This window comes from Fundulus heteroclitus, chromosome 20 (genome assembly GCF_011125445.2).
Source record: "Fundulus heteroclitus isolate FHET01 chromosome 20, MU-UCD_Fhet_4.1, whole genome shotgun sequence".
NCBI lineage: Eukaryota > Metazoa > Chordata > Actinopteri > Cyprinodontiformes > Fundulidae > Fundulus > Fundulus heteroclitus.
Window position 1 is genome coordinate 5561409 of NC_046380.1, and position 22759 is coordinate 5584167.

Genomic DNA, 22759 nt, shown 5'->3' on the forward strand with positions numbered 1-22759 from the left:
CTGATTGTTTGTATTTCGGAGCTGTCCTGTTTTCTGGTTGAGCCAAACCACACAGTTATTAACGAACTAGGACAGACTGAGTGACGGAAAGGTAGAAGATGACCAGCAGCTCCTGTGGAAGTTGTACTTGTTGAGTTGCTGCAGAAGGTCCAGTCTCTGCTGCTGCACTCACCCCTATGTGTGAGGACCATCTGAGGTCCTGAGAAAGACTGCTTCCTGAGGTAGTTTAGCTTCTGCATTTGAGGCAGAAACCGATCCCGGACCTCGGTTCTGTTTTAATGGCCCGACTACTATGATCCTAACCTGACGAGCCAGTTGAATTTCGTTCCGCTTCACTTACATCCATCTGGGACCTCTCCCATAGAGAGTGATTTCTCCAACCAATTTTATTGTCCAGCCAATCAGGACGCAGGGCTGGATATTCATGGATGTGACGTAGTGGAGAAGCGACCGTGATGTGAGACTGTTTTGATTCAGACAACAATGGCGGCTCACATCGAGGAAGCAAGCGTTAACATTGATGCTGCTATTTCTTCTGTGTTGTCCAATCTACCTAATATTGTTTCATTAAATGAACATCAGAGAACGCCTCTGAAGGCTTTTGTTGGTGGAAACGATGTTTTCGCCCTTCTCCAGACCGGATTTGGCAAGTTTAGTTTTTTCCTGCGTCGCTCTCACAGCGTCACGGGTTAGCTTCAGTGTGAGTGGTTGAAATAGCACGTCGATAAAGATGACAGACAAGTGGCTTATCCAATCATAAGCAAGGATTTTTGATAAGGCCCAGCCTTCTGAAACGCCATTCCTATGGTTTTTTTCCAGATGGATGAGTGGAGGTAGGCGGAGCAAAATTAATTTGGCTAGAGTCAGGTTACTATGATCCAACACTCGGCTGTGCTCGAGAGAAATGGAAAATGCCTGAAGGAACAACATCCTAGATACCTCCATCATCTGAGGCAGCTGGGGGTAGAGCTGCTGCTCCTCCACATCGAAAGGGCTCAGCTGAGGTGGGCTGATCTCAGATAAGCAGAGAAAAATGGGTGGATGAGTGATGCATTTTAAGTCATATGAAAATTAAGCTTTAGCTTCATGTAAATTTCAGTTTTATGTAAACTTATTTATACAGGTTTTCTTGTGGCTTTACTTTCAGAACACATTTAACGCATAAAAATATCCAGATGTTCTGGGTTTTTTGAGACTGAGAAGGTTTGTAACTGTTCACATGGTGTAACTAATCAGGTTTTGTTTGTTTTTGTTAACAGATGCTGTGAACGGATAGAAGATGAAAATCCTCAAGAAGGACAAGCAGCAGGTTTGTACCTCCACCACCAAACACACGAACAGACGGCCTGTCAGTATGAATTTAACCTTAAGACCTGATATGAATTATCAGGTAAATTTCAAACACATTCACTTTAATCCAATTTAACGCTCAGTTAAACCTGGATTACTGTTGGTTGGGTGTTTTTTTTTCTGAAGAGGATTATGGGAACTCACCAGATCACATGATTGATGTTTTCGGTTGGTAAGAATCACTCTGGTGGATCTGTGACACCACAGCTTGACTGCTGGTGTCACAGCTTCATTGTTTTCCTGTTTTCTGCCAAACTATTGATATTCTGCTTTGGACGATGCTCGTTTGTAATCATGAGTCAGGCTGTGCTAAAAGATGAGTCAGATTTAAGAGGGTTTTCTGGAGGCGACACCACAGTTTTAGCCAGTCATATTTGTTTGTTGTTGGTATTTTTTGGGGATTTTACCCTCCATGGTTGTTTTATGTACTCATAATTATTTAAAGATTGGGATGTGTGGCAGCTCTCAGGCTCATGCATTGCTGTTGATAAATAAGATGTATTAAAAAGTAAAGAAAAGAGTGATGAATTTTAAAGTTTAACAATTAGAGGAAGGTGGAGCTGGTAAGAATAAACCGAAAAATATTTCATTATAGTCAAATTCAGGTCTTTATTTACACATTAACATATACTATAAAAAGGAGTGGACTCACAAATGTGTATTTACAGACACAAAATAAAAATTTCTTCTTGATCGATTTTAGTCAAAAGCAATTGTCTAATCCACGGCATCATTAGTGTCACAGATGTTTTCAAGCCATGAAGGGGAAAAATGTCATGCCTGCACATTACCCAAGATAAAAATAAAAGGCAAAGCTGTCTGGGGAGCTCAGAACTATTATTATAGAAGGCCATGTTAAAGGTAAAAGGCTGACCATCTCCAACAGCTTCAGTTCTTTTCTAATATTATTAAAGTGTGAGGTTCATGGCGCTGGAGCCAACCTCCAGGGATGTGATTGCAGCAGGAAATGGAAACGCTGGTTGATCAGACAGAAAAATAAAAAATGAAACCCACTAAGGCTTAACTCCTTGGAGAAGCTACAGCACTTTCTGGTCACAGCACCAGTCATGTTTAAACCCTAGTGAGCTCCTTTTCCATTGCATCGACTTTCAGCCATAACCTGGGATTTTGAAACTCTACTAGTGATTCAACAAAAATGTCCCAGGATTATTTCTGTATTTATTTCTGTATAAAATATTCTGGTCAAGAGAAAGGACTTTCAGACTACCCCAGGATTGTTGAGGGGTGGGGTTTTGACTTGAGAAACGGTGATTGGTGGTCCTTTTTTGCATTGTTCTTACTTCTGCTAACCCGCCATATTTAAGACCTGCGTGTTGTTATTGTTTTCTACTTTATACCACATTCGTATTTTAAGCGTACGTTTTGTGATCCAGAATTGATCAAAGGAGGAGGACATACCCCAGTTGTGCGCTCTCCATCTTGGTTTGTGAACAAATCGGGTTTTCCTTATTTGACTTTTGGGTTCTTATTACCGCCACCTGCTGGACTGGAGGTGTAGTGCTGTTTCTTTCACCACTTTCTTCATACGTCATTAGTCTGATTTTTTTTTTTTTTTTTTTTTTTTTAAATACATTTTCTGTGAACTTTCAGAGCGTTGGAAACAGAAAGCACAGAATTTATCCAGGTATAACATTTCTGAACAGAAAAAGAAAAGGCCAGACTGGAATCTACCGAAATGCATAAAGACAAGACCCAAAGTTTAGGGCAGGATATCGATTGGACTGATGAGACAAAACTGCAAATTTTTAGCCAGCTACTTCAGCTTAATGTTTATATTAGAACAAAGATGGAAGGATGAAATAAACTTCCCACATGCTGTATACATCCTTTTTATGTTTGGAAACCCAAATCTGTTTCAAGACTACCAAGACATCCTGGAGTGAACATACTGTGTTCTTCTTCATCTTCATCTCATCCATAAATCTCCTCTCTAGTCTTCCTCCAGGCATCCTGCTACCAATGTCCTCACTATCCCTCCTCTGTACACGTCCAAACCATCTCAGTCTGGCCTCTCTGGCTTTATCTCCAAAACATCTACCATGAGCCGTCTCTCTGATGGACTCATTGTTGATCCTCTCCATCATCGTCACTCAACATCTTCATCCTTGCTACCTCCAGCACTTCAGCCTCTATTCCTTAGTGCCACTGTGTCTAAACCAGACATTTCTGGTCTCACTGCCGTCTTCTAGATCTTTTCTTTCATTCTCACTGGTCCTATTTTATCACTCAACACACCTCACAGTTTTCTCCACCCGTTCCAACCTGCTTGGACACATTTCTCCTCCTCTCCACACTCCACTGTTTCTTCATTATTAATATTATTCTTTCCAGGGCGAACATCCGTCTCTCTAGGTTTTCCTCCACCCTAACCCTCTGCTCTCACCACAGATCACAATGTCATCTGCAAACATCGTAGTTCTAACCTCGTCTGTCCATCACCACAGAAACAAGAAGAGTCTCAGAGCCGATCCTTGCTCCTCATTGGACTCCTCTGTCACGCCCACAGCACACCTCACCGCCGTCTTACAGCTCCCATACATGTCCTGCACCACTCTGACAGATTTCTCTGCTACCTAAAATCCGTCACCTTCTTCATCTCCGGTCCGTTGCTGCATCTAACCTTCATTCTTCTCCTTTCCAGGGCAGATCTCTATCTCTATACTTTCCTCACTTGCTCTCTGCTTCTCACTCTAAATCACAATGTCATCTGCAAACATCCATGGAGAAACTGGTCGGACCTCATCTGTCATTCTGCATAACGTTATTGACTTGCATGGTTAATCTGGCAAAAGTTTTTACGCCTGACGCAACCCTCTGCATTTATCTGGGTTTGAGACCGGCCTAAAGTAGGACACAGGACACTGTGCCCTCTTTGAGGCTGCATTACCCTATATGAAAAATAAAGATGATGATGTTCCTTAAATTAGCGTTTTACTCAGTTTTCTGCATGTGACCTTGCACATTCACCTCTAAATAACTGCTGTATTGGTTTCCTGGAGGCGTAAATAGGTGACATTTACCTGATTACTTTAGTTTCCTAATAATAAACCGGAGTTAGCAGCTGGTTTTAGGAACCTTAGGGGAAGATGGTTTTTGTTTTTTACGTAGCTGGTTTATAATACAGCATAAACCAGCCGTCTGTTTATATTTCCTGTGGGTTTTTATTTTGCTTGTTTTTTTTTTTTTAAAGCATAAATGTGATGAGATTTTAGCTGATATCTCCTTTGTGTTGTCCCTGCGCCGTTCATTCAGTCGTTTATCTACCTGCAATGTCTTCAAACAGTGATAATGTCATCACCCCGCAGTGTTCTGTCGAGTGTGGAAATGTGTCGAGACGGCTGCTGCGCCGCTTTAAAACAATGGCAAAGGCAAGGTTTTTATGACGCTGTGTTGCCAGAAAAACAGGACATCTAGGGTTGTTGGTTCAAAAGGAGACAACAAAATGTACCAGTTGCCTCATTAATGTTTTTTGTTTGAAGCCACAGGATTTATTTTTTTATTTTTTTAGGCTTCATTCTTCATCATGGCTTTAGATATCTCATTTATTTAGTGACCTGTTCCATACCAGGAACATTTTGTGCAATCAAATGTTGCAGCTTTAATCCTTGTGCAAAAAAAAAAAAAAAGATTTTGATTCACAAAAACTCACATTTTTATATAGTTCTTTCCGAATAGGTTTTCTTTGCAAATAATTTGTATGAATCACAAGTGGCTGAATAAAAAGTTTTGTAATACATCATGCATGCGGTGAATTGCATGTTGGTTCATCTAGGCTGGTAAATGAATAAGAAATGCACATGTATGACATTGCAATAGTGACGATGTGCTGCTTTGATTCCAAATTCTATCATATTAAAACTTCCAGTTTTTAGCTTTCAGCCTTTTTATACATTTGTCAGAAGTAGGGCTGTACGATTTTGCCAAGAAATAAAAATTGCAATGTATTTCAACCATAATTGCAATTTGTAATGTAGAGTTTTCTCTGCATTAACCACAAGCAACATAAATGCCCTGTAGATAAAAATGTTTGTAAAAAAGGACTATTTAAAACGAGAAATTTTACTGTTTTTATTTTTATTACCGTATTTATTGGACCATAAGGTGCATTAAGTATTCCTTCCAACTGTGTAATATCACTCCTTCACGTACACAGCTCTCTGTCAGGAGGACAGAGTAGCTGGACTACACTGCCCTGTTTCTAACATAAAGCCAAAATAAACTTAACTCTTATATTTAATTAACTTACTAGGTTTATTGTTGCTAGCGCGTACTCCAGGCTGCCTTACATTAATGCACTTCTAGTTTAGACATTACAGTCAGGCAGTCTTGTAGACAGCTCAGGGGTCCTATCAGGTAGTGACACGGTGTACCGTAATGCTCCTAATATCCAAAGTCATACTTACACATTTTAACAGATTTTTGAGCGCATTGTACCACAGTATGCGCAACTTTAATCATATATAAGGCGCACCATCAATTTTTGAGAAACTTTAAGGATTTTAAGTGCGCCTTAAAGTCTGATCTGCACTGAGATCAGCTTAATGGAAAGAACTGCTGGTTGCTCCCAACTATTCAGCTAATGACCTGAACGCCACGATGTTGCCTTCCTCTGTCTCTCTACACTCATCCCAGGACGGCTTGTCTCTTCAGGTTGTCTCTTCAGGTCAGTGTTGCTCCGTGGGCGGTTAAAAATCATACCCATGAGTCCGTGTATTCCTGGTGTTGCCCTTTTTTTTTTTTTTTTTTGGCATTCATCTAGGAGCACCCCGCTGCCTGAACTCTGCCTCTGCTGGATGCCTGCAGTCATTCGCCTCCTGCCGCTCTGGAGAACCACCTGTACAGGTGTCACCCGTTTCCCGCGTGGATTACCTGGGTATAGGCAGTTGATGCATAAATGGATTTAATTTCCCTCCATACTTTTTGTCTTTTTTCTCATTGTTGACGAAAATGTCAACCATTTTCATTATAGCTGCTGTGTTTTATAAATACTTTTTTATTCTGTTTTCGTCTAGTTGTTGTAGACGATATATTCTTTTGAATTGCATCATTTAAAGAAATTAACGCCTGACGTTAATGGTGAATGCATCGTCTTGGTGAGAGAACTTTAAGTCAAAAGGAGGGTAAAACTGTTGGCTGCGTTTACTGATTAATTCAGCAATTCATTAATTCAGCTTTCTGGAGCAACTGTGAAAGGAGATTTTTTTTTTTTTTTTTTTTTTGCATTGATGGAGCTGCAGTGCTCACGGTCTGCGTTTGTGAAGGGGAGACGGACTCTGTGTGTGTGTGTTTGTGTGTGTGTGTGAGCGCTGCTTTGTGAGGCAGGATTATTGATTCATAGGCGATGTGACTATAGGCAGCCTCTCTCAGCTGCGTTCGCTCGACTTTTCTCCACCATCAGGCTTAACTGCTGCAGCTCATATCTGCAGCCTGAGTTTTTAAACGTGAGAATGACAAACACAGCATGGCAAATCAACATTTTCAATCAGACCTTGAATCCTGGATCTTGGGGGTTTTTGCATAAATTACAGACTTAAAATATACATATTTTACATCCTCTGTTTCTGTGACATTTGCTGGGAGTTCATGGTCAGAACTGAACTGCTTTTTGTGTGAATTAAAGTGAAGTTGTGTTACTAACTGGATGACCGGGCTGTTTTCTTTGTGGAAAATACTCTGACCTCTGTAGAAAAAATCTTTAACTTCTTCTCAGCCTTTTACTCGTTACTTCGCTGCTCATGTAACAAAGAAGAAGAGACGTGATTGTCTGACTCGGACTGGCTTTGTGGAGGCTTGTTCTCGCTAAAGAAAGCTTGTTGGAAAATAACGCATGCTCTGACATGTTTATAGTGGAGAGATGGACACACTTTCTCCTTTTTATCTTAAGTCAAACGTGACGTCTCACCTGCGCTCCTCTCCTCCTCTCTCTGGTAGCTGCAGAGCTTTTACGCAAACGTTTAGCCGCTTTTTGTTTCCTTCACGTTAATTTTCAAAGTTTTTACATTCATTGCAACTACAAATATAGCAACAAATGCATAAAAGAAAGCAAAATGTTTTGTTTTTTTAACATGGAAAAGGGGAAAAACCGCAGCTGAAATTTACGGTAAATATTTATCAGTAGCAATACTTTTTTTTGTTTGTTTTTTTTTCCTTCTATTTATTTGTTTGTAGTGATAAGTTCTAGAAAATGACATTGGCTACCTTCTACCTGAGAAAAAATAAACTTGGTGGTTACTATCTCTAATAAAAATAAAGTTTATATTTCTTTCTATCTGTCTCTATCTCCAAATGTCTCTCTAACTATATCTCTATATATCGCTATCTATCTCTCTATACATCTCTCCATCTCTATACATCTCTATCTATACATCTATTTATACATCTATCTATGTATACATCTCTATACATCTCTCTATACATCTCTGTCTATCTATATCTATATCTATGTCTCTCTGTATCTATATATCTCTATATCTCTCTATATGTCTATCTATATGTCTATCTCTATATCTCTCTATGTCTATCTCTATATGTCTATCTCTATATGTCTATCTCTATATCTCTATATATCTCTGTCTCGCTATCTATATCTCTATCTCTATAGATTTCTCTATCTCACTATCTCTCAAATCTCTCTATATCTATCTCTAATGCTTCAGTTGCTGATTCATTCACAAACTATTTTTAAAAGAATCAACTGAAGCGTCTGACATCCAGGTTCACGTCAGAGCCGCAGAAGGAGGGAGTCGGTCCACATTGGCGGCATCGAAAGGGTTACCATGGCCACCACGTGTTTACGTCTGTATCCCAGCAGCGCTGGGAGCCAGTTTCCATGGCAACAGCCTTGATACCCGCTCCTCAAACGGACTGATGATGAGGCGGCTAAGCTCGCTGTGTGTCTGTGTTCCTGTTGATGTTGCCTCATTAGGTCGTTATTTATTAAAATATATATTTTTTTTGGGTTTCCTTTTTTCTGGTCTAATCGTTGACCTTGTTGATACGGGACAGGTTTGTTTTCAGCTCTGGTGTAATGATTGGGGTCCTGGTTGGATCTACGGTCCAGGGTTAGGTCAGGGTTAGTTGTGAGCTGGTTGGACGTAACGGTTCAGCCATGGGTTCGACAGCTTTTGACACGAGGCCGGCTTTTAAGCGTCGTTGGGATGATATGATATTCCTGTGCGGACGTCTGTTTGCGCATCTGCATGGGGCTCACGACACCAGGCAGTCACACTTTCTGCATAAATGCAGCCGTTCGCCAAACATGCAGCTGCTGCACGGGGCGATTATCAACAAGATGATTAATTAAAGCAAATGCGTAAGAAGGTTTCATGTGACGTTATCATACAACATAGCAGAGAAAGCGGTTATAATCTGTATCGCCGCTTTGTTTTGGCCTCTGGTTAATCTTTGGTGCTTTCTTTATTGTTTCTGAATGGTCTACACTCCTTGATGACCTTGAGAAAAAATCCTAAGGTTTACTAACATCACGTTTTGACATACAATAATTTGAAGAAACTTCACAATTACTTGTATGTAAAGTAGAAAAGTAATAATTATCCCTATTGCTGCTAAGAATTTTCAAGTAAAGGTTTCTCCTATAAATGCATTGTTGTTTATGTCCAGGTGTTGGAAGCACTTAATAAAAAAATAAAAAAACTGGTAGAGGAAATATCTTCCAAACCGCTTCAAATTGTGCTCAGTTGTATCGATATCTGCTAATTGCGTAAAAACACATTTCATGCCTATATTAACATTATTCTGAAGACCGCCATGTCTAAAAACCTACTCAGACTTCGGACAAAATAACAATATTTGAAAACTCGGCTATTAACTCTGGCTTTATTGTGGCGTATGGCCTAACTATTAGCTCCCAGCCTGCTCCATATTATTAGCCACAAATTGCGTATGATGTAAATTTGTTCTGTATCTGCACACAATGGTCAAATGCAGGTATCGCCTTATCTACTGGTTCTCCCACATACCAATCGTGCGTGCCTGCTCGTTCCTTGTTAGTCTCCACTTGCTGGCTGCACATGCACACTTCTAGTATTTATTTATCTGGTTAGCTTAGCAGTTAGCTTAGCGGTTAGCTTCGATGCTAGCCGTTCATTTTAGCTCCGCTGCTCAGACCATAGACTTTGAACACCGCTGAAAGTCGCAAGAAACAAGCCACCTACAAGTTTATGAGAAGAGGAGGAAGGCCTCAGTAGAAAGAAAAAAGACCAGAGTGGATTTGGGAGATTTTTTTTTTTCAAAGAAAGCAGAAAGTAGCCGGAAAAACGGTCTTGCGCAGTTATTAAAAATGGACTTGGGGAAACTTCCGGAAAAATCATCAACTCTACCTTTTTAACCCGACAAGACAAACAAAAAGTGTTGTTCAGAGGTACCTTCCCTAATAACCAAACGGAAAGGACAAAAGTGACTTGAAAAGGATGCAACGTGCTACCTACGCTAACACTACAAGCTAACAGTGAAGCCGTAAACCTCCCTGACAACAATAGCTAATGGGTCTCTTTAAATATCAACTAAGCAGACGTGGACAGCCCAATGACGGTCCTCCGTCGGTCTGCACTCCTCTGTTGAGATGAACTTTGCAATAAAATTTGTTGTCTGCTTTTAACCCATGCTTTACGGATCAGTAGTCTGCCCATGTGCGGCGCCCTGGGAGCATTCTGGGGCTCTTGCTCAGGGACCCAGAGTGGCAGTCTGTGGGATTCAAACCGGGGAACCTGCAGCTTTCCGAGCAGTAAGAGGCCTGCTCTAACTGCTTAGCATGGGTGGACATTATCGCCTAATGCCATGTCTATTGTTCTTCCATTTAGCTTTAAAGGTGTTGGAGGCTAGTGTGGCTAATAATAACACAGGTTATTATGGAGCCAAGCTGACGATTAGGACAAAAACAAAAGTAGGAACTCGAATCATCCTGCCCTGCTATTGTTGTAAATCACAAAAAGTATGGGTATTATACAAAATTACCAGAAAGGCAGAAATTGTGCAGGGCTTCTGCTGAATATTTTACATGGTCCAGATCCTTGTTTTAAATTGCATTTAAAATATGCTTTGTATGTGCAAGAACCATGTTTGTTTTGAAACACTATTTTAACATAGAATGATCCTTTATTTGCCCCTCAGTAGTGTAATTGAACTGTATCAACTGCAAATATTAGAGGAAATTGGAACCACACAGTGGCACATTAAAGCAAAGCAATCATGATTTAATAAAATAAATGCACAACAGAATCAAAGGTATATACTTTTATAAAGGATATTAAAACCTTTACAAAGTGTTATTTGGTTAAATTATTATCCTTTTGTAATCATAATTGTATCCTGTGCCTTTCAAACATGGGGCCGTGCATCAAAAATGGCACAGAGTAATTTTCTGAGCATCGTATCGAGTTTGAAATTAGTGGACGGGCAGCAACAGCAACAGCAATCTCCACCAGAGGTTTTGTGGCGAAAACACAACAGATGAAGAAAACACTGGGTTAGATCATGAGTCAAAATACAATGACTTATCTGGAAGGGGAGACGTTCTGTTTTCTCCATTTTTGGATAATTCATCTCCTGGGAACCACGAGGACATAAAACTGCATCGCTCTTTCTGATCCACCTGCATCAAATATGTTGAACCAGAAATAATCGATGAGTTTGGAGAGCCTTGGACCCCCCTCTGCCCCCCCTGGTCAGGATATATATCCTTTTCATCAGCTGAGTTCAGAACTTTCTGATTGAGTCGTCCATAAAATCACAGTAATGAGCCCGCTGGCTCCCGTTCAGAGCGGATTCGCTGGATTTGCCAAGTGCAAAAACGTGCCGCAGCTTGTGGTGCCGACATCGGAGCAGGAAGCATACGGCCGGCGAGCCGCCTCTCACTTTACGAACAGATGGACGGAGCTCACAAACGGCAAACATAACCCGCTCTGACCCCTTTGATTTGCTTTCTGGCTGCAACGTTTTTGTTCTTTTTTATTTTTTTTTTTAATGCATTTCATAGGTTTTAAAGGCTTTTGTTTGGAAATGTTTCAAAATGGCTGTAGAAGAGTTATCGTTTCCCGCTTTTAGGCAAGGCAAGGCAAGGCAAATTTATTTATATAGCACAATTCAGTACAAAGACAATGCAAAGTGCTTTATATGATTAAAATATAGCAAAATAAAAGCAAGTAGGAATAAAATGTAGATAGAAAATAGAATAAAAGCAAGTAGGGATAGAATGTAGAAACAAAGAAGAACATTAAAAGCAGTAGAACAGTTTAACTAGAACAGTCAAAGGCAATTTTAAACAAATGTGTTTTTAATCTTGATTTAAAAGAACTCAGGCTTTCAGCACTTTTACAGTTTTCTGGAAGTTTGTTCCAGATAAGTGGAGCATAGGAACTAAATGTTGCTTCTCCGTGTTTTAGTCGCGCTTCTTTTCTCATTTAATCTGAAATGCTGGTTTTCAACTTTTGGGCTGAATCTTGACTGACTGAGACCCATTTTTGTGTCATCCGTTCCGGTTCTGGATACGTTTTTAACAAATCAAACAGAAGATTAAAAAAAGGTTTGTGATGCCAGGGTTTATTTTTCGTCCGATTCTCTACATCAGGGGTGTGCAAAGTGATTAGAGAACTATTTGGCCCCCCAGGACAGGTGTGTGTGGTGCAGATGGAACCTTTTCGTTTTTAATTTTTAAGTGAAATTGAAAATGTTGGTACCCACAGAAATAGGAACACATCTGTACAGTAATGTCTACTAAAAAGCAGACCTTAGTGCACCAAAATCTACCTTTCTTTCTTTTCCAAAACATTTTTGGAAGATGGACCCAAATCCTTTTCTTAGAGCTGAGAATAGACACATTTACTTTCCATTTCTTTTTTCAATCGACCCCCAAAAAAATCTAGCAAACTGGTTAATCATCTATTAAGGCAAATTTATTTAATCAAATTATTGCATGCTCATATTTTGTGAAGCACGTAAAAACAAAGAAAATATCTGTTTTTGTTTATTTTTTTAAATAATTTTTTGGCCTTTGAGTACTTTGACTTGACAATTTTGACCCACAGGATGAACACTTCTGGTCTGCATGATAAACATCTGTGTTCCTAAAAATAAGTTGCTCTAATCAAAGCTGTTTTTATAGAGTATTTGTAGCATTTTGTGCAACGTCATTTGCGACCCATGTGAGCGTCTGCTGCTGTTAAAGCAACTGGCCAAATATTACATTAACATGTAGATATAAATATCTGCCATAAATTAATCGCAAACTTTTGTGTGAACCCTTTATAAGTGGCCCAAAAGCTGACTGAGAGAATACAGAAAAAATTTGTCCATTTTTATATTTAGTTTTCAGATACTTTTGGATTCAGATGCGTTTGTTACAGTTAAGCCCAATGCGATTCATACCCCTGGCTCAGGCATCTATTCTATTCAATTCAATTCAATTCAATTTTATTTATATAGCGCCAAATCATGAAACATGTCATCTCAAGGCACTTTACAAAGTCAAGTTCAATCATATTATACAGATTGGGTCAGATTATACAGATTGGTCAAAAATGTCCTATATAAGGAAACCAGTTGATTGCATCAAAGTCCCGACAAGCAGCATTCACTCCTGGGGAACCGTAGAGCCACAGGAAGAGTCGTCTGCATTGTCCATGGCTTTGCTGCAATCCCTCATACTGAGCAAGCATGAAGCGACAGTGGGAAGAAAAACCACCCATTAACGGGAAGGAAAAACCTCCGGCAGAACCGGGCTCAGTATGAACGGTCATCTGCCTCGACCGACTGGGGTTATCTGGTCAGGATGCCTCCTGGACGCCTCCCTGGTGAGGTGTTCCGGGCACGTCTCACCGGGAGGAGGCCCAGGGGAAGACCCAGGACACGCTGGAGGGACTATGTCTCCCGGCTGGCCTGGGAACGCCTTGGGATTCCTCCTGAGGAGCTGGCCCAAGTGGCCGGGGAGAGGGACGTCTGGGCCTTCCTACTGAAGCTGCTACCCCCGCAACTGTTTTTTGTATTTGCAACAAATAATAAAAAAAAAGAACATCTTCCAGAATGAAAGAAGGAAATCTGTACAATGTTTTCCTCTTTTTTTTCACATCCAAGAATATGGATAAAAATGGGAATATGCTCGCTGGTGAACGCAGTGGGACGACAGACTGACGGTGAGATGGACCTGTGCTGTTGCCGCTGTGGTTTAGGAAGCTAAATGCCCATCACTGTCTGAATGTAAATCAGATTCAGATCCGCTGAGGTTCATCTCATTGACTTTCCTCCCTCAGCTGCAACTCTCAGATGGAGGTTACTGACACTGGGCGGTCAATCAAACATCAACTCTGTTTCCTGGTGATGGAAAACCTTCAAGCTGATTGCTTTGTGGTGTTTTCATGGACTGAAGAGGGCCTTTAGTGTTGGATAAATTGCTTAGTTTTCATTTTAAACTGCCTTCTGGTTTTATTTCTATGCATTTTTTTGGATTAGTAGTTAGTTGATGTTCCAGCCCTCTAGCTGTTGATCTGAGAGCAAGTTGAACAATACAAAGTTAATTGTTCTGCGTTATTTTCTGTACTCCATGCAGTATAACAGCAACAAGCCCCATAGCATGATGCTACCACCGCCATGCTTGACAGTCTGTACAGTGTTGTTGGGTTAGAAAACCCCAAACCCTCCAAATATTCTTCATATTGTGGCCAAATGGCACAATTTTTTTGCTTCCTTCGACCATTAAACTCTTCTCCAGAGAAGCGTTTGGCTTTTCCAGGTGGAAAACATGCAAATTTCACTTGAGTTGAGATTTTGGAGCAGGGATTTTGTCTTTGGTCTTTACTGCATAAGTAGAGAAAACAAGAAATGTTAGGGTTAGGGTTTTTTTGTTTGGATGTGTGGGGTGACCCTAAACATTTTCAGCATTAATATGATTGACTTTTAAGGGATTTTAAGCTTTTTGTTTAACTTTAAATAGAAATGTGGCGCAAAAGTGTGATTTAATTGAATTTTCACTGTCAACATTTTCAGCTACACGCCCAAATAAATACGCACGTTTGACCCAAATCCTATAACAGCACTGAAGGATCTTGAATAGAAAATCAAAATTGGTCACTGTGAACTGGAAAATGCTGCCACTGTTCATCTTTTAGCCATGAACCTCATCATCAATAAAACACAGGGACTTAAAATAGACCATCTGAAAATATGGTCAAAATAAGATAAATAAACTAATAGCGTTTTTATACAATTTCTTTATTATCTGTCCACAAACATTTGCAGTTATTTTAAATCAATGCAATGAAGCCGTTGCTCTGACAATTACCCAGAATCCCTTTGCCGCTCATACTACTGACTTCAGGTACAGACCAAACAGCAGATGGCGCTGTTGTCCCGTTTAGCAGAATTTACCTATAATGTCCCCACAAACCTTTTTAATTGTGTTAATTAAATCTGCCATATTGGCCATGGTGCAAATTCATGATTAGGGAAATAATATCTGGTTATTTTATAGGCTGAATTCTGATATACGATATTTATCTTGATGTTTTTTTTTTCTTCATAAAGTAATTATAAAAACACATCTGAATCAAATCTCTTTCCCAAATGTCACATTTTTTTTTACAAAAAGCTGTAGATAAATATGAGAAACAGCTGAAAACTGACCTACTGGAATACATAAAAGTGTAATTATAATGCAAAATAAGCCATCTTGATATCAATTATTTAGTCTCATTTTATATCTCTTCTTTTTAAAAATGTCTTTTTTTTTTAAAAACTCAATCTATTTCCCAGCCCTAAATATGATGTAAAAAATTATCCAAACTCCGATGTTTATCTGATTAAAAACTTCTGTTACTAACATTGCACAGCAACTCTCAGCGAATATGGGGAAAATTCCTAAAATTTGGTTAAATAAACAGATATATATACTTTTGTCATTCACACACACAAGAATGAGATGACGTCACATTTGTGATTTAAGAAATTAAATAAAAATTAACCTGAAACTACAGCCAGGAGGAGTAAATGTAATTCTGTAAAACTAATTAATTAATTAAAAGACTGAAACACAAAAAACCCCAGATTAACAGCAATGGAAACATTTTTTGTTATCTTGAGTCAACCCCACTTTATATCAGTTAGGAAAATGATGTAAAATGACCTAATTAAGCTGTTCTGGGTTCTAGTAAAGGGCTGGAGTTTTTATTATGAAACTAGGGTTTTGTTGTACATTTCCACCGCTTGTTTCATGATTTGTTTTGGAGCTCAGATGGAGCCTCTGACTGAAGTGCTTCTATTTGCACTCGTTATAACGGGCTGAAACGATGCAACCTGGGTTCATGGCAGACTCTGTTTTTTTTTTTTTTTAGGGCTGCTGAGCATCGGTGGATGCAGGGCTTCAAAAGTTGCACGTTTTGAACAGAACTCCATTTCATTTAACCTTGCAGGAGCGAGAGCCGTACTCTTCTCTTTTGATAGCATCTATCTTGTGGTTATTGAGGCTTTTTCTCTGCATGTTTGATCCAAATGGATGTTTGCCCACATGCTGCACTGACCTTGAGGTCCACCCACTGTTCATGAATATTTATGATTGCGAGTATTTATGCAGATAACGGAGACAATGCGGCGTTCTGATTGGAGTCAGATGGATGAAGGCCCGAGTTCCTACTAGGTGCATCGACTCTTTTTTTTTGTCTTACCGCTGTGAGCGTTGCAGGACGCACTTGGGCGGTCTCCTGCAACGCTGCTGCAGAATGTTTGTTATGAAGGCGCAGGAACATCCGGCAGCAGCTGAACACGTCGTCTTGGGTTCCTACGGTTTATTTTTTTCATGCTTCAGGTTGGAGTCTTGCTAATAGGTTGAACTGCGACTCTACAGCTGCCTGGCTTCTTCTTCTTTAGGTCGTTGCGGTTTGAAAGCGCGCTAAACATAAATGCCAAAATGAATGTTTTACCTCTTCTTAATAAAAAAATTTTTTAGGCAAAATTGGGACCACAGATTGCAATATGAAAGTTTTTTTTCTCACAGAGATGTGGAGAGAAGGCTTCCCGACACTTTTGTTTTGATGTTTGTTGTCTAGTAAACATGTTTGGTGGGAAAAATCTTTGTTTGTTGTGCCGCTGAACTGTCACTGGTAACAAAATATTAATTCAACTGCGCGTACATAAAAGATGGAGAATTTAGTCATTTTTCCCTTTGTGAAGCAGCCGTCTTCAGTCTTTTTTGCCAGCAAAAACACAAACTTTACGTGTTTGGGGATCTTCATTGATGCCATTCTTAACATTAAATTGTCATGTTGATCATTTAACAAAGGGTTTGCATAACATGCTACTTGATTTGCTATTTATTCTTCCACCTTATGCTAAGCCTGGCATCGCATTGATCGGACTGCAATAAATGTTGACTAATTTCTGTTCCTGTGTTTGTTGTAATCTGTTGTGTAACGACTGCATCATATAAAATGTTTTAGAAGCTAAAGACATGCTAAGGTGGTAAAATCATTTAGAGACTACAACTAAGTTGTTTTATTCACCAAACAGCAGATTTTTTTCCAGTAGCTGGAATCTGTTTGATGCAGTAATAATGCAGAAACCCATTAATACTCTAATTATTTTTTTATCGCAAGTCTTATGGTTATTGCGACATTGCCTAACTTTAACATATGTGTTCTTAATATCCTGCACCCCTTTGCACTTCTTGCTTGTTTTGAAAGTTTATTTAAGCCGTATTTCTATGGATCCTGTGTCATGTGGTGCAACACATTTCCAGCTTATCTTAAATCGGTTGTGATTTCCCCCAAAAAAGTCATTCTCTCCATGTTTTTCTCTGGGTTTAACTCTTGTACCATAACACATTTCTGCCGCTGAGGCTTTGCAGAGCATAAAGACTGTCAGAAGGCTTGTGTGCTGTACCAAGTTGTTCATAAACTCCACCAGATATGGTCTAATTCCAGTCAAAGAAGTTAAACCAAAGAAATTGAAAAAGTCACCTTCTATCAAAGCAGGTCTAAATTTTTTTTTATGACATTGGGAAGAGAGTTAATGGATACCTTGATTTATGCTCCAATGTCACTTAGATTTTATTCAAAAAAGTAACGATACAAAAACAAAATTTGGAAATGAATGTATAGATTTGTCTGATTTATCTTGATTGTACCGACTTAAGAAGATATTTGTACGAAATCTTGACTGTAATCACGTAATTTACGGGAAGCCGGGCCCCAGTTGAAGCTTAAAGCTTTACTGTCTAATCCAGTCTTTGTAAATATCTGTACATCTGCGTTGTATTTCAGACATGATGTTTGAATATATATTGAACTAAACAAAATTAATCAGCGTCTACAGGAAACTTTTGAAGCTGAAGCAAGGTTTAGGCGGTAAAGACGTAGAAACATTTGGATTATTAACAACATCCGTGTAACCTGGCGACCCAGATTGATGATGTGTAGCGCTCTACGTTCCTGCATCAGTCTGGTCCTATCAGATCCATTCAGGGAAAGGAGGGACATTCAGCACAACTCATATATATATATATATATATATATATATATATATATATATATATATATATATATATATATATATATATATATATATATATATATATATATATATATGCGCAAAGGTGCTCATTTAAGAGGGATTGCACAACTAGACAGAAGTGTGATATCTAGAATCAAATTGGAAAGTATGTTGAATCCATCTATTATGACTGGATTAAATCGACTATTTCTGTGTAGAAATGTTTTTTTTGTTTTTTGTAAAGTGGCTTGAGATGACATCTGTTTTGAATCAGCATTTAATAAAGAAAACTAGACTGTATTGGAGGGGAAAATCAGTTGATCATTTGATACAAGTCGGTACAAGGTTATTTAAGGACTGTCTGACATTCCAGCATCAGCACCATCTTGAGCAAACATGTGGCAACAGTGGAGAGGAACAACCTCGATTCAATGGGAAGAGACGTTCAGCAGAATCAAGATCTGGCTCAGGATGAGAACTTGCAGCATCAGCCAGCTTGGCGGAAAAGTGCAGAACCACTGGGTTAAAAAAATGACAATTAGCAGAAAGTCTCAATTTAGACTAAACTGTATTGAATCGTACTGAATTGGATTCTATACAACTAGACATGAATTGGACCTGCCTGTTCTGTAAATGGCCTTCAGATGGAACCTGCTGTGAACTGGTGCCGTATAAATAAGCTAGGTACAAAACCAAGAACACAAAGGAGCATCCAGTTGGTGTCAGAACCCAACGACGGGTCATGTTTTATTCTTAAACCCGATCGGTAAACCCATTCATTCATTACCGTGTAGCTCTGTCCTCTGTTGTGGCCTAACCTGACGTCTCCGAGGGAAACGACGACGCTTTCAGACGTACCCGACGTTAGCTTTGGCTGTTAGCGGCTAAATGTAAAGCCGGTTTGCAGTTGTTTTGTTTTTTGCGTGAGTTTAACGGGCGATTGCAAAGCAGCTGGAACAAAACGTTCCAACATCCAGGTTTTTTTTTTTTGCACGATGGGATCTCTAGATCGGCTTTTTAATTCAGTTTTGCTGAACTGTGAAAATCTTAATCTCGTCTGGTTGGTGGCACCCTGGCCTGAATCTCGTGTGGTTTTTTTTGGTTTGTTGACGTGTAACAGATGGTTTTAAGGGTTTTTACACTCGTGCTGTCCATGTTGTGGAGCCGTTTAGGCCGTGCACTAAGAGGCTGCGACACCCTGCAGGCTGACGGATGAATATTCTGCATGTTGTTTAGTCACAGCATGATTCACAGCAAAAACAGCACATGCTCAGTTTTCTTCCTCTTTTTTTTCTGACGGATATCATTGGTTTTCTTTATCTACACCATGTAAATATTCCGCCTTTTTTTTTACCAAAGAACTATAAATATTAAGTGTAAAGTGATGACATAAATAAGAGCTATAATAATTGATTAAATGTTATTTATATAGCGCCAAATCATGAAACATGTCATCTCAAGGCACTTTTACAAAGTCAAATTCAATCAGATTATACAGATTGGTCAAAAATGTCCTATATAAGGGAACCAGTTGATTGCATCAAAGTCCCGACAAGCAGCATTCACTCCTGAAGAAGAGTAGAGCTACGGAGAGTCGTCTGCATTGTTGATGGCTTTGCAGCAATCCCTCATACTGAGCATGCATGAAGCGACAGTGGAGAGGAAAACTCCCCTTTAACAGGGTGGAAAACCTCCAGCAGAACCAGAACCAGGCTCAGTGTGAACGCTCATCTGCCTCCACCCACTGGGGCTTAGAGAAGAAAGAGCAGAGACACAGAAAGCACAGAAGCTCACATTGACCCAGGAGTACTTTCTATGTTAGAGAAGACAGAGCAGAGACACAGAAAGCACAGAAGCTCACGTTGACCCAGGAGTACTTTCTATGGTAGAGAAGACAGAGCAAAGACACAGAAAGCACAGAAGCTCACATTGACCCAGGAGTACTTTCTATGTTAGAGAAGACAGAGCAGAGACACAGAAAGCACAGAGGCTCACATTGACCCAGGAGTACTTTCTATGTTAGAGAAGACAGAGCAGAGACACAGAAAGCACAGAGGCTCACATTGACCCAGGAGTACTTTCTATGTTAGAGAAGACAGAGCAGAGACACAGAAAGCTCAGAAGCTCACATTGACCCAGGAGTACTTTCTATGTTAGATGGTAATAGCGGATGATCTGCCTCCCCTGATGTTGTCACAGCTAACAGAACGCCAGACCAGGTGTACCTTCTATGGAGAAAAAAATGACAGAACAAAAAGTTAAAAGCTGAAATAACAACAAACAATGCATATTGGATAGCAGTAGGAGAACTCAGCAGAGAGAGAGAAATAGACCCTGATGTCCTCCAGCAGCCTAAGCCTATAGCAGCATAACTATAGAGATAGCTCAGGGTAACATGAGCCACTCTAACTAGAAGCTTTGTCAAAAAGGAAAGTTTTAAGATTAGTCTTAAAAGTAGACGGGGTGTCTACCTCACGGACCAAAACTGGGAGTTGGTTCCACAGGAGAGGAGCCTGATAGCTAAAGGATCTGCCTCCCATTCTACTTTTAGAGACTCTAGGAACCACCAGCAGACCTGCAGTCTGAGAGCGAAGTGCTCTGTTAGGAACATACGGGGTAATCAGAGCTCTGATATAGGATGGAGCTTGATTATTAAGGGCTTTATACGTTAGAAGAAGAATTTTAAATTCTATTCTTGAAACTATTAATGACAGTTTGTTTTAAGTGCCGTACCCCTCTGTGTCCTGTAAAAAAAATAACTTAAATTTGGAGAGTTTAGCAGAGATATCTGACATTTTACTTTTTCAGTCCTTAACCCGTTTCTGGTTTTATTACTGAGTTTTACACTTTTATACCCCATGTACATGTTGTTGTTGTTTTTTTTTTACGTCAACCACAATAGTTCCTGATCATTAATGTTTCAAGGATCCGACACCAGTTCAAGCGCGACACTTAAAATGAAGACAAAAGTGTTGAGCGCCAAACTTCTGCTCTTTCTGAAGTTTAAAAAGCAAACAAAATGTGAACCAACTTTATAACAAATAAGAAAATACGATCATACATTAGGCCTTTATTTAACCACTTACTTTGACTTGATCTGTAACCTTTATACATTTAAATTTGTTAAGGATTTTCAAGAACAGTCCAGTAAAACCAACAAGCTTCGAGCAGATCATGTACTGGAAACTGTTCACAGTAAAGTGAGTTTAACGTTGACTTTAGAGGGAGCGGACCAAGAAAGAAGGCCAAAATCCACACTTTCTAGTTCACCTGAAATCTGCAGCTGGCATCATTCTGGATAAATCAGATTAGTGCTAAAAACCCTGAAAAAAAATCAGTTTATTATTGACATCTCTGTTGCCACAAAGGATGGCTTTACCAAGTTTTATGATTAATTATTATTAACTGTAATAAGAAAAGACGTACACTGCAAAAACGGAAATAAGGATAAGTAAAATTTTCTTGAAATTAGTGCATTTGTCCTTCATTTGAGCACATAAATAAGATGATCTGCCAGTGGCATGAGTATTTTTCCACTGGCATTAGATATACTGCACTCTAAATAAGATGGAGACGAGTTGTTCCGATTTTAAGTATAAAAATCTCATTCCATTGGCAAATCATCTTATTTACCTGCTCAAATCAAGAACAAATATGCTAATTTCAAGAAGACTTATTTTTTTATTTTGTTTTTGCAGTGTAGAAGTAGAATCTGCACCTAAATTAGAAAAAATGAAAATGGGAAATGACACAAAATTAAATGCAATTTAAATGAAAGCAAGTTTTTAATTATGCTGAAAACTGAAACTTAAAATACAGAATGTTTGTTGGAGGACAAAGGAACAAAATGCATTGTCAGTAATATGAATAGATGAATAAAATAGCGCGTTTTTATCAGATTTAAGTGATTACCACATTGCCGTGTTATCAAGCAGCTCCTTTTTTGAAGTAGATTAGCTCAGTCGCTCCTGTTTTTCTGATTTCAGATGTTCACTGGCCTCCTGAAGCACACACCCCCTGCTGCAGCCTCCTCCGCCGCTGCCTCGGAGCAAGGCAGCAACGCACAAACCGCAGGTCCCACAATCCCTCGGGGACACCTGGTCGTCGGCTCCAAGGACCAGCTTCGAATCCTCACGCCTGTGGGCAGCACATCCACGGCCAATCACTGTGCCACGGTCGGCGTTCACACCGCCAGGCACTCCGCCGGCGCTCCGCGATCCCACACCTCCCTGAGCGAGGAGGATGAAGGAGGAGGAGGAGGAGGCAGAGTGAAGAAGAAACGGAAGAAAAAGGACAAGAGGCAGTGGGAGAAAGTAGACGCGGAGGAGGAGGCGGAGGAAAAGGAGAGCAGCAAACCAAAGAAACAAAAGGAGGAGAAGAAGGAGACGACCGTGCTCACGCTGAGGAGGAGCAAAGAGCCCAAGGAAGGCAAAGAGAAGAAGGAACGGCGTTCGAAGGGAAAGGGCGGCAGGAAGGACGCTGGGACGGATACGAGGAATGCGGCCGGCGGGAAAACAGCGGAGCCTGCAGCGGCCCCCGGACCGCCTCAGGTCCCCGTCAAAGTACCCGGGAAGAGAGGACGGAAACCCAAGGTCAAAGTCCTCCCCCCGGTGCCGACCAATCAAGGTTAGTTGTTGGGTTTTTTTTGTGTGCGTGTTTAAATTGGTTCTGGAGTTGCAGGTGGATTGAGGTTGCAGGGGAGAGAGCTTTTAATGTTTGTTTGTTGGACTAACGGAGATGTTGACAGGAGCTCCTGTTTACACGCTGCGCTCTACCTGAACCTCTGCTTTTTTTAAGAGTGTCCCATTTCATGGTGAAAGAGTTTAATCACCGTCTGTCTGTTGTCTCCAAACAAAGAGCTCAAACATCCCATCATTACTAACACTGTTTCTCACAT

At 40.0% G+C, this 22759-nt stretch overlaps 1 protein-coding gene across 1 annotated transcript in view; it reads left to right on the plus strand.

Moving 5' to 3' along the window:
• chd6 (chromodomain helicase DNA binding protein 6) overlaps window positions 1-22759 on the plus strand; it is a 104862-nt gene that overhangs the window by 12734 nt on the left and 69369 nt on the right. Inside the window, exons 2-3 of the mRNA XM_036152011.1 lie at window positions 1260-1309; window positions 21849-22488. Coding sequence (XP_036007904.1) covers window positions 1280-1309; window positions 21849-22488 — 670 coding nt within the window. The 5' untranslated portion in view covers window positions 1260-1279. The remainder of the gene's footprint in view (window positions 1-1259; window positions 1310-21848; window positions 22489-22759) is intronic.